Genomic DNA, 14,596 nt, shown 5'->3' with positions numbered 1-14,596 from the left:
AATGGTACGTCTGTTTACAAATGTTAATGTTTGTTTACAAATGTTAATTTCTGTTTACAAATGTTAATGTCTGTTTACAAATGTTAATGTTTTTTTACAGATGTTTATATTTGTTTACATATGTTAACGTTTGTTTACAAATGTTAATGTTTGTTTACAGATGTTAATGTTTGTTTACAAATGTTAATGTCTGTTCACGATTTAATGTGTGTTTACAAATGTTACTGTCGTTACAAAATGTTAATGTCGTTACAAATGTAATTTTGTTTCAAGTGTACTGTTGCTGTTTCAATTGTGAATGTCTGTTACAAATGTTAGGTTGTGTAAAATGTTAATGTCTTGTTTACAAATGTTTAATGTTTGTTTACAAATGTTAATTCTGTTTCCAGTTGTATGTCTGTTACAAATGTTAATGTTCTGTTTACAAATGTTAATGTTGTTTTACAAAATGTTAATTTCTGTTGAAAAACAAATGTTAATGTTTGTTTACAGATGTTCAGGTCTGTTACAAATGTAATGTTTGTTATAAATATGTTTGTTTAAGATGTTAACGTTTGTTACAAATGAAGGTCTGTTTAAACGGTAATGTTTGTTACACATGTTAATGTTTGTTTACGATGTTACTATCTCCGTTTACAAATGTTATGTGATTGGTGTTACAAATGTTAATGTCTGTTTAAGAGTTAGTGTCTGTTTACAAATGTATGTTGTTTACAGATGTCAGGTCTGTGTACAAATGTTAATGTCTGTTTACAAAGTTAATGTTTGTTTACAAATGTTACGGATCTGTTTTAAGATGTTAAGTCGTCTGTTTCCAAATGTAATGTTTGTTACAGATGTTAACGTTTGTTTACAACGTAATGTCTTTTACAATGTAATGTCTGTTTACAAATTTTAATGTTTTTGTTTACAAATGTTAATGTTTGTTTACAAATGATTAATGTCTGTTACAATGTTAATGTTTGTTAAGATGTATGTCTGTTTACAAAATGTTAATGCGTTTACAATGTAAATGTGTGTTTACAAATGTTACTGTCTGGAAGATGTTAGTGTCTGTTTACAAATGTTAACTGTTTGTTTACAGATGTTAAGTTTGTTTACAAATGTTAATGTCTGGTTAAAAACTGTTAATGTTGTTGTACAGCAGGTTAATTTTTGTTTCCAAACGTTAATGTCTGGTGACAACTGTTAATGTCGTTTACAAATGTTAAGGTCTGTTTACAAATGTTAAGTTGTTAACAAAGTGTAGGTCATGTCTGTTGATAGTGTTTAACGTTTGTTACCAAATGTTACGTCTGTTTACAAATGTTAATGTCGTTTCAAATGTTACTGTCTGTTTTTACAAATGTTAAGTCTGTTTACAGATGTTAGGGTCTGTTTACAATGTAAGGTTGTTTACGATGTTACGTTGGTACAAATGTTAGGTTGTTTCATGTTAATGTTTGTTAACAAATGTTATGTTCTGTTACAAAGGTTAATGTTTGTTACAATGTTTATGTTTGTTACGAAGTTAATGTTTGTTTCAAATGTGAATGTGTGTTTACAAAATGTAATGTTTGTTTCACGATTTGAATGTCTGTTACAAATGTTATGTCTGTTACCCCCAAATTTAATGTTGTTACAATGTTACTTTCTGTTTACAAAAGTTAATGTCTGTTTACAAATGTTAATGTTTTTTTACAGATGTTTATATTTGTTTTAAATATGTACGTTTGTTTACAAATGTTATGTTTGTTTACAGATGTAATGTTGTTTACAAAATGTTAAGTTGTCCACAGATTTAATGTCTGTTTACAAATGTACTGTCTGTTTACAAATGTTAATGTTTGTTTACAAATGTTAATTTCTGTTTCCAGTTGTTACTGTCTGTTTACAAATGTTAATGTCTGTTTACAAATGTTAATGTTTGTTTACAAATGTTAATTTCTGTTTACAAATGTTAATGTTTGTTTACAGATGTTAAGGTCTGTTTACAAATGTTAATTTTGTTTCCAGTTGTTAATGTCTGTTACAAATGTTAATGTTCTGTTTAAAATGTTAATGTTTGTAAATGTTAATTTCTGTTTACAATGTTAGGTTTGTTTACAGATGGTAAGGTTGTTTACAAAATGTTAATGTTGGTTAACTAATGTTGTTTCCAATGTTAACGTTGTTTAAAATGTTAATGTCTGGTGTACAAATGCTTAATGTTTGTTTACAAATGTTAATGTTTGTTTACAGATGTTAATAATATGTTTACAAAGTTAATGTTTGTTTCAAATGTTAATGTCTGTTTACAGATGATGTTCTGTACTGTTACAAGTTAATGTTGTTACAGTTAATGCTGTTTACAAATGTTTTAATGTCTGTTTCAAATGTGAATGTTTGTTTACAAATGGTACTGTCTGTTTACAGGGTTAGTTGTCTGTTTACAATGTTAATGTTTGTTTACAGATGGTACGTTTGATTTTACAAACGTTAATGTCTGTTTACAAACTGTTAAGTCTGTTTACAAATGTTAATTTTGTTTACACATGTAATGTTAGTTTACAAATGTTAGTTGTTTACAGATGTTAACATTTGCTAACATATGTTAATGTCTGTTAACATAGTAGGTCTGTTAACATTGTTAATGTCGGTAGTTTAAAAATGTTAATGTAGTTACAGAATGTTAATGTTTGTTTACAAATGTTAAGGTTTGTTCCAAATGTTTAATGTCTGTTCAACTGTTAATGTTTGTTACAGATGTTAATGTCTGTTACAATGTAATGTTGTTTACAAATGTTAGTTGTTTACAAATGTTAATGTCTGTTTACAAATTTACTGTCTGTTACAAATGGTAATGTTTGTTTACAAATGTTACTGTCTGTACAGATTTAGTGTCGTTTACAAATGTTAAGTTTGTTTACGATAGTTAACGTTGTTTACAAACGTTAATGTCTGTTTACAACTGTTAATGTCTGTTTACAAATGTTAATGTTTGTTTACAAATGTTAATGTTTGTTTACAGATGTTAACATTTGTTACAAATGTTACTGTTGTTTACAAATGTTACTGTCTGTTTACAAATGTTAATGTTTGTTTACAAATGTTAAGGTCTGTTTACAAATGTTAATGTTTGTTAACAAATGTTAATGTCTGTTGATAGATGTTAACGTTTGTTTACAAATGTTAATGTCTGTTTACAAATGTTAATTTCTGTTTCCAGTTGTTACTGTCTGTTTACAAATGTTTAAGTTGTTTAAAGTTAATGTTTGTTTACAAATGTTAATGTCTGTTTACAAATGTTAATGTCTGTTTACAAATGTTAATGTTTGTTTACAAATGTTAATTTCTGTTTCCAGTTGTTACTGTTGTTATTTACAATGTGAAAGTCGTTTAAAAATGTATAATGTTGTTTCACACATGTTTAATTTCTGTTTACAAATGTTAATGTTTGTTTACAGATGTTAAGGTCTGTTTACAAATGTTAATGTTTGTTAACTAATGTTTGTTTACAGATGTTAACGTTTGTTTACAAATGTTAATGTCTGTTTACAAATGTTAATGTTTGTTTACAAATGTTAATGTTTGTTTACAGATGTTAATATCTGTTTACAAATGTTAATGTTTGTTTACAAATGTTAATGTCTGTTTACAGATGTTAGTGTCTGTTTACAAATGTTAATGTTTGTTTACAGATGTTAATGTCTGTTTACAAATGTTAATGTCTGTTTACAAATGTTATGTGTTTACAAAGTACGTCTGTTTACAGATGTCAGTGTTGTTTACAAATGTTAAGTGTGTGTAAATTTGATGTTAGTTTGTGACAAACGTTAATGTCTGTTTACAACTGTTAATGTCTGTTTTACAAATGTTAATGTTTGTTTACAAATGTTAATGTTTGTTTACAAATGTTAATGTTTGTTTACAGATGTTAACATTTGTTTACATATGTTAATGTCTGTTAACATATGTTAATGTCTGTTAACATATGTTAATGTCTGTTTACAAATGTTAATGTATGTTAAAAGGTTAATGTTTGTTTACAAATGTTAAATGATTGTTTTACAAATGGTTAATGTTTGTTGGTCACAGTAAGTGTTCGTTTACAAAGGTTGTAGAGATCGTTGTGTATTACAAATGTTATTGTCTGTTTAACAAATGTCCTAATTCGTTTAACAAATTAGTAATGATCTGGTTTACAAATGTTGATAGTGTTGTTTACAAGTTAAGTTTGTTTAGCAATGTTAACTGTGATTACAGATGTTAAGTGTCTGTTTACAATGTTATGTATTGTTTACAGGATCTGTGTGAACGGTGTTGTTTTAGCGAAAAACGTTTACAGTGGTGATGGCGTGTTACAATTTTAATGGTTGTTTACAAATGTAAGTTTGGTTAACAGTAAAGTTGTTTACACATGTTGACATTTTACAATGTACTGTCTGTTTTACAAATGTTACTGTTGTTTACAAATTTAATGTTTGTTTCAAATGTTAAGGTCCTGTTTCAAAATTGTTAATGTTTATACAAATGTTAAGTCCTTATGATAGATGTTAACGTTTGTTGTTACAAATGTTAACGTGTTCATTTAGTTGTTACAAATGTTACTGTCTGTTTACAAATTTACTGTCTGTTTACAAATGTTAATGTCTGTTTACAGATGTTAGTGTCTGTTTTACAAATGTTATGTTTGTTTACAGATGTTAACGTTTGTTTACAAATGTTAATGTCTGTTTAAACTGTTAATGTCTGTTTACAATGTTAATGTTTGTTTTACAAATGTTAATGTTTTGTTTACAGATGTTAATGTCTGTTTACAGTTGTTACTGTCTGTTTACAAATGTTACTGTCTGTTTACAAATGTTAATGTTTGTTAACAAATGTTAATGTCTGTTTACAAAAGGTTAATGTTTGTTAACAAATGTTTATGTTTGTTTACGAATGTTAATGTTGTGTTTGGAATGTGATGTTGTTTACAGAATGTTAATTTTGGTTTTACAAATGTAATGTTGTTCACAATATTTTATGTCTGTTAACAAATGTTAGCGTCTTTTTCAATGTTAATGTTTTTGTTTACAACTGGTTAATTTCTGTTTACAAATGTTAGTCTGTTTACAAATGTTAATGTTTGTTTACAATGTTAATGTATGTTTACAGAGTGTTAGTGCTGTTTACAAATGTTAACTGTTTTTACAATGTATGTTCTTTTAATGTTGTTTTTAAATGTCTAATGTTTGGTTTCCAATGTTACTGTTTTTACAGATGTTAGTGTCTGTTTAACAAATGTTAATGGTTGTTTACAGATTTTGTTACAACGTGTTCAATCGTACTGTTGTTATCACAACATGTAATGTCTGTTTACAATGTTAATGTTTGTTTCAAAATAATTAATGTTTTACAATGTTAATGTTTGTTTACAGGATGTTTAACATTTGTTACATATGTTAATGGTTGTTACATTGTTTAATGTCTTGTTAACATAGTGTAATGTCGGTTACAAAGTTTATTATGTTTAACAATGTTAGTTAGTTAAGTTCATTTTGTTTACAAATGTTAACTGTCTGGTTTACAAGTAATGTTACAGATTTAATGTCTGTTACAATATGTTAAGTCTGTTTACAAATGTTAATGTCTGTTTACAAATGTTAATGTCCTGTGTACAAATGTTACTGTCTGTTTACAAATGTTAATGTTGTTGTTTACAAATGTTCCGTTGTTTACAGATGTTAGCTGTCTGTTTACAAATGTTATGTTTGTTCAGATGTTAACGTTGTTTAACAACGTAATGTTGTTAAAACTGTTAACTTGTGTTCATGTAAATGTATTGTTTACAGATGTTAACATTTGTTTACATATGTTAATGTCTGTTTACAAATGTTACTGTCTGTTTACAAATGTACTGTTTTGTTACACAATGTTAAGGTCTGTTTTACAAATGTAACTGTTTGTTAACAAATGTATGTTAATGTCTGTTGAGAGTATTTAACGTTGGTTACAAATGTTACTGTCTGTTTTACATAGTTAAGTGTTAACGTACGTCGTTCTGTTACATGTTGTTTTAATGATGTTAGGTTATGTTGTGTACAAATGTATATGTTTGTTTACGAGATGGTTGTTTAAAGGACTGTTTGTTTACAAATGGTACTGTTGTTTACAACTGTAATGTCTGTTTCCAAATGTTAATGTACAAGTAATGTTTTACAAAAGTTGTTAATTGTTTTCTGTTGTTAACAAATTCTGTTTAAATGGTTACTCTGTTTACATTAAGTCTGTTCAATGTTGTTTGTTACAAATGATGTGTGAATGTTATGTTGGTTTACGAATGTTAATGTTGTTTGGAATGTATGTTTGTGTTACAAATATTGTTAATGTGTTTACACATGTTAATAGTTTGTTCACAGATTTTATGTTGTTTACAAATTTACTGTCTGTTTACAAGTTAATGTTGGTGTACCAAAGTTAATATTCTGTTTACAAATGTTAATGTCTGTTTACAAATGTTAATGTTTTTTAACAAATGTTTATGTTTGTTTACGAATGTTAATGTTTGTTTTGGAATGTTAATGTTTGTTTACAAATGTTAATGTTTGTTTACAAATGTTAATGTTTGTTCACAGATTTTAATGTCTGTTTACAAATGTTACTGTCTGTTTACAAATGTTAATGTTTGTTTACAAATGTTAATTTCTGTTTACAAATGTTAATGTCTGTTTACAAATGTTAATGTTTTTTTACAGATGTTTATATTTGTTTACATATGTTAACGTTTGTTTACAAATGTTAATGTTTGTTTACAGATGTTAATGTTTGTTTACAAATGTTAATGTCTGTTCACAGATTTTAATGTCTGTTTACAAATGTTACTGTCTGTTTACAAATGTTAATGTCTGTTTACAAATGTTAATTTCTGTTTCCAGTTGTTACTGTCTGTTTACAAATGTTAATGTCTGTTTACAAATGTTAATGTTGTTTACAAATGTTAATGTTTGTTTACAAATGTTAATGTCTGTTTCCAAGTGTTAATGTCTGTTTACAAATGTTAATGTCTGTTTCCAATGTTAATGTTTGTTTACAAATGTTAATTTCTGTTTACAAATGTTAATGTTTGTTTACAGATGTTAAGGTCTGTTTACAAATGTTAATGTTTGTTAACAAATGTTAATGTTTGTTAACAAATGTTTATGTTTGTTTACGAATGTTAATGTTTGTTTACAAATGTTAATGTCTGTTTACAAATGTTACTGTCTGTTTACAAATGTTAATGTCTGTTTACAAATGTTAATGTTTGTTAACAAATGTTTATGTTTGTTTACGAATGTTAATGTTTGTTTACAAATGTTAATGTCTGTTTACAAATGTTACTGTCTGTTTACAAATGTTAATGTTTGTTTACAAATTTTCATTTCTGTTTACAAATGTTAATGTCTGTTTACAAATGTTAATGTTTGTTTACAGATGTTTATGTTTGTTTACAGATGTTACCATTTGTTTACAGATGTTAACGTTTGTTTACAATTGTTAATGTCTGTTTACAAATGTTAATGTCTGTTTACAAATGTTAACGTCTGTTTACAAATATTAACATTTGTTTACAGATGTTAATGTCTGTTTGCAAATGTTAATGTTTGTTTACAAATGTTTATGTTTGTTTACAGATGTTATCATTTGTTTACAGATGTTAACGTCTGTTTACAAATGTTAATGTCTGTTTACAAATGTTAATGTCTGTTTACAAATGTTAACATTTGTTTACAGATGTTAACGTTTGTTTACAAATGTTAATGTCTGTTTACAAATGTTAATGTCTGTTTACAAATGTTAATGTCTGTTTACAAATGTTAATGTTTGTTTACAAATGTTAATGTTTGTTTACAGATGTTTATGTCTGTTTACAAATGTTAATGTCTGTTTACAAATGTTAACGTTTGTTTACAGATGTTAACGTCTGTTGATAGATGTTAACGTTTGTTTACAGATGTTAGCGTTTGTTTACAGAGGTTAATGTTTGTTTACAGATGTTAACATTTGTTTACAGATGTTATTGTCTGTTTACAAATGTTACTGTCTATTTACAAATGTTAATGTTTGTTTACAAATGTTAATGTCTGTTTCCAAATGTTAAAGTTTGTTTACAGATGTTTACGTCTGTTTACAGATGTTAACGTTGTTTACAAATGTTCTTTCGATGTTACATTTATATCACATTAAACTTTTCTAATAAACATTAATCCTTCCCATTAAATCTTTAATAAACTTCACATTTTTATTTTTATTTCACTCTAAGATGCGTGTGGAGTGAAAATGATCTAATAATATAATATATTATATTTATAGGGCGCTTTGAATAATACTAAAAAAACACTTTACACAAGTTAAAATGATCGGATAAAGCAACAAATATCCACCACAACATTATTAAACATCAAAGCAGTTCTTAAGGTGAGTTTTGATTTTGAAAGTTTGAATATTGACGGATGACGTCTCGCTGTGTTTGGGGAGATTATACTGAAAATATAAAGTAATATAAAAACAGAATATGTTCACAACAAAATTCATGTCTGCTCTCCACCAGAAATAAAAGGTAACCCGAGTCTTCTTCCTCATCAGCCTCCTTCCTCATCGTCAGCATCGGGGGGACTCTGGTGGGCCTGGTGTTTGCCGTCATCCTCGGCTTCATCACTCGCTTCACGAAGAAGGTTCGGATCATCGAGCCGCTCTTCGTCTTCCTGCTGGTCTACCTCGCCTACCTCACCGCTGAGCTCTTCTCCTTATCCTCCATTCTGTCGTAAGTTTCCCCACGAGGACGACCAGGAGCCGAAAGATGAAGGCGCTACACTCACAGCATTAGTTCTGTGTGTCCAAATGTTTCATTGTCAGAGAGAGAAAGGCCTCCGAACCTCAGGAAGTTAAAGATGACACAGAGATTTAATCTCCATCTGTCAAACTTCTTCTTCTAAAGAAAATCGGAGAGATAATAATGCATTATATATTTAATATTTATATTTATAGATGTGTTCAGTCAGCTGCAGCAGCTCTCTGAAGACATGCAGTCTGTTCATACAGTGAGGCTCATTCACACAGAAAGAGAATTTACCTCCAAACCTCAGAGCACCAGAATACGCAGGTTGTATTTGAGCCTTTGAGGTTTCTTTGTGTTTCTTTGTGTCTGACGTGGGCAGGTTTATTCAGCCCTGATAGTTTAGTAGATGTTCTGAGTTTCAGTTGCTGCTCCTCAAACATTGACAACAGTCACGTGTGGACTAGTGGCCGGTTTCTGCTCGCTGCTTGCAGGAGATAAAAGCTGTTCGGTGTTTATCCAACATGGAGGCTTCTTCCATGTCTACATTCATTTAATAATTACTTCTCTCTCTGCCTCGCTCTCCTCAGTATGACCTTCTGCGGTATCGGTGCCAACAAATACGTGGAGGCCAACATTTCCCAGAAGTCTCGTACGACGGTGAAGTACACGATGAAGACTCTGGCCAGCATCGCTGAGACCATCATCTTCATCTTCCTGGGGATCTCTGCGGTGGACAAGTCCAAGTGGGCCTGGGACACAGGCCTGGTGTCCTGCACGCTCGTCTTCATCTTCGTCTTCAGAGCTGCAGGTCGGTCTTCTTTTCTTCTTCAGACGAGTTTACATGCAGAACAAGAAAACAGAATGACGTCACAGGAAATAGAAAAGACTAACCAAACTCTGAAAATCCTCCACCGATTACTTATTCGTCATGTGACAAATGAAAATATACGAGACAGAAACTCTTTTTCTAATCTTTTCTTTCACAAACGAGCAGAGAACATCAGAGAACGTGAACATAACCTGATGAGTAATGTTTTGTATGTTCCTCCCCGTGAATAAAGGGTCAACAATCAGGTGTAAACGTTCACTATGATGAGGATTATAAAACAACAACATTACTCCTTCCTTCTTTCCTTTCACAATATAAGCCCTACATTACACTGTAAGTGTTTACCAGTCAAAGGAAACTCGACGTTGAATCTGAAGAACAAACTTAACCGTCATCAGACCCTCGCAGCACAAGGAAAAGACACACCTGCAGAGCAAAATCAATCTGCCTTTGGTGACCTCTGTGCTGCAGGTGTGATTGGTCAGACCTGGGTTCTGAACCGCTTCCGCCTTGTCCCGTTGGACAAGATTGACCAGGTAGTGATGTCGTACGGTGGCCTGCGAGGGGCGGTGGCGTTCGCTCTGGTGGTGCTGCTGGACGGCGAGCATGTCAAAGCCAAGGATTACTTTGTCGCCACGACGATTGTGGTCGTCTTCTTCACTGTCATGTTTCAGGTAGGAATAACGAGCACTTCCTGCAGGAAAGACTCTTTTTCTATCATATTTGTTTCTTTGAATGAAGAATGTGTGTAACATGCACTCAAGTGTTTCCAGATAACTGGTTAGCTTGTTAGCGCGTAAACATGCTAACGCTGAGCGCACAGTGCATCTTCACAGTTCATTCATGACTTCACAAAACTTCACAACACAATATCGGAGATAAAGAAATGAAGTAATAACGACAATACTGACGGATATTTAATGTTTATGAACTAAAACTAAAAGTTTCTTTCTTTGCACGACTCACAGTGAGTTCAGGAGGAAACGTGTTGAACTCTGAGAGCTGCTCAGGGACCAGCTGGGACCACCACGTGTTTTTATCAGAGTAGCTGCCAGACAAAGTTCAGTCCGTCAAGAGTCGACTGTTTCTGCTGCACCATTTATATGTCTCTCTCTCTCTCTCTCTCTCTCTCTGTCTCTCTGTGTCTCTCTCTCTCTGTCTCTCTGTCTCTCTCTCTCTCTCTGTGTCTCTCTGTCTCTCTGTGTCTCTGCCTCTCTCTCTGTCTCTCTGTGTCTCTCTCTCTCTCTGTGTCTCTCTGTGTCTCTCTGTCTCTGTGTCTCTCTGTCTCTCTCTCTGTGTCTCTCTGTGTCTCTGTCTCTGTCTCTGTCTCTCTCTCTCTCTCTCTCTCTCTCGGTCTCTCTGTGTCTCTCTCTCTCTCGGTCTCTCTGTGTCTCTCTCTCTCTGTGTCTCTCTGTGTCTCTCTCTCTCTCTGTCTCTCTGTGTCTCTCTCTCTCTGTGTCTATCTGTGTCTCTCTGTCTCTCTCTTTGTGTCTCTGTCTCTGTCTCTCTCTCTGTGTCTCTGTCTCTCTCTCTCTGTCTCTCTCTCTCTGTCTCTCTGTGTGTGTCTCTCTCTCTCTCTCTCTCTCTCTCTCTCTCTCTCTCTCTCTGTGTCTCTCTCTTCGCTCTCTCTATGTCTCTCTCTCTCTCTCTCTCTTTCTCTCTCTGTGTCTCAGGGTCTCACAATCAAACCTCTGGTCAACTGGCTCAAAGTCCCCCGTTTCAAACCAGCAGGAAGCCGACCATCAACGAGAGATCCACGAGAGGGGAGGTTCTGATGCGTCTTCCTCCTACTGCGTCGGCGGCGCCGGGGGCGGCCGGCCCAGCGGCGAGCGGCGCCGGGCCGGGCGGCGCCGGCGGCGGCGCCGGCGGAGGGCGCCGGCCGCCCGACGGCGGCGGCGCGCAGGGGGCGGCAACGCGCCGCCGGCGCGGCGGCGCCGGAGCCGCAGGCGGAGCCGCCGGAGGGCGGCGCCGCAGGCGACGGCGCGCGGGCGGGGCGCGCGGTGGCCGCGCCCGAGGAGGCCCGTGGGCGACGGCGCCGGCGCCGGCGGGGGGAGCAGGCGCGGCGCGCCCCGGCGGTCTTTGCTATCTGCTCGTCTTCGCCGCGCGCCGGCGGCGGCGGAGGAGCGCCGGCGTCGGGGTGGCGCAGCCCCCGGAGTGGACTGCGGTCGCGGCTTTTCTCCGCTCAGAGGCCGCCTCCTCGGGCGCGGGCGCATAGGCGCCGCCGGCAGCGGCGCGCCGGAGCAGCTGGGGCTACGCCTGCGGAGGCGGTCCTCTCGCCGGAGGGCGCTGCTGCGCCGGCTCCGGATCGCCGGCGACAGGTGCGTCGCCGCGCCCTGCGGCGGCGCGCGGGGGCGGTCGCCGCCGCACGGCGGCGCCGGCTGGCAGCGGCGGCGCGCCGCCGGCGCGGCGGCGCGCGGCGGCGGCGCCGCGGGCGGCGGAGGCAGGCGCGGCGGAGCCGGCGCCTGCGGCGCCGGCGAGCCGCAGCCGCCGCGAACGCCGCCGCGCGGCGCCGGCGGCAGGCGGCGCCGCGCCGCGGCCGGGCCGCCGCGGCGGGGCAGCCGGGCGCCGCCTGCAGCGGCGGCGCGGGGGGGGGCCGCGCCGGCGCGCCGCCGGGGGCGTCAACGCCGCCGCTGCGGCGCCGCGGGGGCCCGCCGCCGGCGACTGCAGCGGGGCTCCGCGTGCTGCTTCGCAGTTCCGCTCCTGCCTTGCGTATGCGCCGGCTGAGGCGTCGCCGCCGTCGGGGCGCCGCGCCTGCGCGTCCCGCCTTCCGCAGTCCGTTGTAGCGCCTCCGTCGTCTCCGGCGCCTGTGCGTCTCTCCTGCGTCGTCTGCTGACCCGTCGGGCGCGGGCGGCGCCGGCGCCGGGCGGCGCAGACGCAGCGGCTCCGCGGCAGGCGGCGGCGGCGGCCGGCGCCGGCGCGCGGCGCCGGGGGCCCCTCTCCGTTTGCGCCGTCTGAGTGCGCGCCGGCGGCGGCTCCGCCGCCGGCGCCGTCGGTCGGCGCCGCCGGCGCAGCGGGTCGCCGCCGGCTGGCGGCGGCGCCGCCGCGGCGCAGGCGCCAGGGGGCGCGCCGCCGGCAGGGGCGGCGCCGCGGGAGGCAGCGGCGGCGCCGGCGCCGAGCGGCGTCCGACCGGCATGAGGAGCCGACAGCCCGGCGGCGGCGGGCAGGAGCCGCGCCGGCGGCCGGAGCAGGCGGCGCGGCCGCCGGCGGCGGCGCCGGCGGCGGCGCCGGGCGCGAAGGCAGAGGCTGCGCCGGAGGGGGGGCGCCGCCGGCGCGCCGCCGCCGGGCCGCGCAGGAGCGTCAGCTGCGCAGCTCGCGAAGGCGGGCGGAGCCGGCGGCAGCGGCGGCGCCGCGGCCGGAGGCGGCGACGCCGCCGGCGCGGCGAGCCGCCGGCGCGCCGCCGTCCGGGGAGCAGCGGCGGCCGTGCCGCGCCGGCGGCGGCGGCGCCGGCCGGAGGGAGCGGCGCGCCGCCGCCGGCGGCAGCGGCGCGACGGCGGCAGCGGCGCGCCGCGCCGCCGGCGGAGCGGCGGCCGGCGCCGCCGTCGCCGCCGGCGGCGGCGCAGGCGCCGCAGCCGGCGGGGCCGGCAGCGGGGGCGGCCGCCGCCGGGCGCCGCCGCCGCGGGGAGGCGCGCCTGAGGAGGCGGCGGCCCGGCGCAGCGGCGGAGCCGCAGACCGGCGGCAGAGGCGCAGACGGCGCCGGCGCAGGCGGGACGAGCGCCGGGGCGGTCGGCGCCGCACCGCCGGAGGCGGGGGCGCAGCCGCGGCGCGGCGCGCCGGCGCCGAAGACAGGCGGGGCCGGCAGGCGGGGGAGCAGCGCCTGGCGGCGGCCGCCGGCGGCGCGGCGCAGCCGCGGAGGGCCTGGCGCCGCGCGCCGGGGCGCGAGGCCGGGGGGCCAAGGGCCGGCCCGCAGCGGAGCCCCGGCGGCTCTCTGCGCCGGATGGAGCCGGCGCCGCCGCCGCCGGCGGAGCCGGAGCCGGTAAGGGTCGGCGCATCCAGGCGGGCCGGAGCGGAGCGGCGCAGCGGCGGCGGCGGCGCCGGCGCCGCCGGCGGAGCCGGGAGCAGCCGCCGGCGGATGAGGCGCGGAGAGGAGAAAGTCGGAGGAGCAGGAGTAGGAGGAGGAGGCCGCCTCAAGAGGAGAAGGAGGGGGTAGGACGAGGAGAAAGGGGAGCGACCCGCGAGCAGGCGGGAGGCGGCGAAGAGAGGAGAGGAGAAGCCGAAGCAGAAGGCGAGCGGGAAGAGGCAGACGACGAGGAGGCGAAGACAGAAAGAGGAGGCGGAGGAGAGAAGGGAGGAGGAGGAGAAGAAGAAGCGGCGGAGCAGGGGGAGCAGCGCGGAGGAGGCAGGGGAGGAGGAGGCGGCGACGGAGGGAGAAGGAGAAGCAGGCGAGGACAGGAAGAGGAGCAAGCCGAGACGGATGAGGAGCGAGACGGATGCGCCGGAGGCGTAGGCGACGAAGAGGAAGGAGGAGAAGGGCGGCAGAGCACCGAGAAGTCAGGAGTAGAGGAAGAGGAGACGAGGAGGAGGAAGACGGGGACCAGAGGACTGCGCGGAAGAGGAGGAGGAGAGAAGAAGGGAGGAGAAGAAGGGGGGAGACGAGAAGAGGCAGGCGGAGAAGGGAGGAGAAGAGGGGGAGGAGGAGGAGGGAGAAGGGAAGGCGACCGAGAGGGAGAGAGGAAGAGGATGGAAGAAGAAGGAGCGAGGAGACGGCGGAGAGCCGTGAGGAGAAGAGGGAAGAGGCGAAGACGGAGGGAAGCAGGAGAAGGCGGGTAGGCGAATGGGCAGGATGCAGGGCGACGGAGCAGGGGGAGGAAGCAGGATGCGGAGAAGGAGGAGGCGGCGGAGGAGACCGGGAGATGATGAGAGGCGGATATAGCGAAGGAGGAGGATACGAACCTGAGGTGGGAGAATGAGGGAGGGGGAGACGCAGGGAAGAAGGGGGAGAAGGAGGCGAAGAAGAAGGAGACGGAAGAGGGGGAACACTCTAGGGGCGCGCTTCGTCCTGCATTAGG

At 42.5% G+C, this 14,596-nt stretch overlaps 1 protein-coding gene across 1 annotated transcript in view; it reads left to right on the top strand.

Annotated features, from left to right (window-relative positions):
- Window positions 1-8,552: 8,552 nt before the first annotated feature.
- The window catches only part of LOC115005718 (sodium/hydrogen exchanger 5-like), a gene marked incomplete at its 5' end in the record, with an annotated part of 22,201 nt that continues 16,157 nt past the window's right edge, over window positions 8,553-14,596 (top strand). Inside the window, 5 exon segments of the mRNA XM_029427667.1 lie at window positions 8,553-8,746; window positions 9,349-9,569; window positions 10,062-10,264; window positions 11,264-11,308; window positions 11,311-11,358. Of these exon segments, the coding sequence (XP_029283527.1) occupies window positions 8,553-8,746; window positions 9,349-9,569; window positions 10,062-10,264; window positions 11,264-11,308; window positions 11,311-11,358 (711 nt within the window).

The sequence above is a fragment of the Cottoperca gobio genome, unplaced genomic scaffold (genome assembly GCF_900634415.1).
Source record: "Cottoperca gobio unplaced genomic scaffold, fCotGob3.1 fCotGob3_352arrow_ctg1, whole genome shotgun sequence".
In the NCBI taxonomy this organism is placed as follows: Eukaryota; Metazoa; Chordata; class Actinopteri; order Perciformes; family Bovichtidae; genus Cottoperca; species Cottoperca gobio.
The sequence above is the reverse complement of the archived record's forward strand: the minus strand, read 5'-3'. Positions and strand labels throughout refer to the sequence as shown.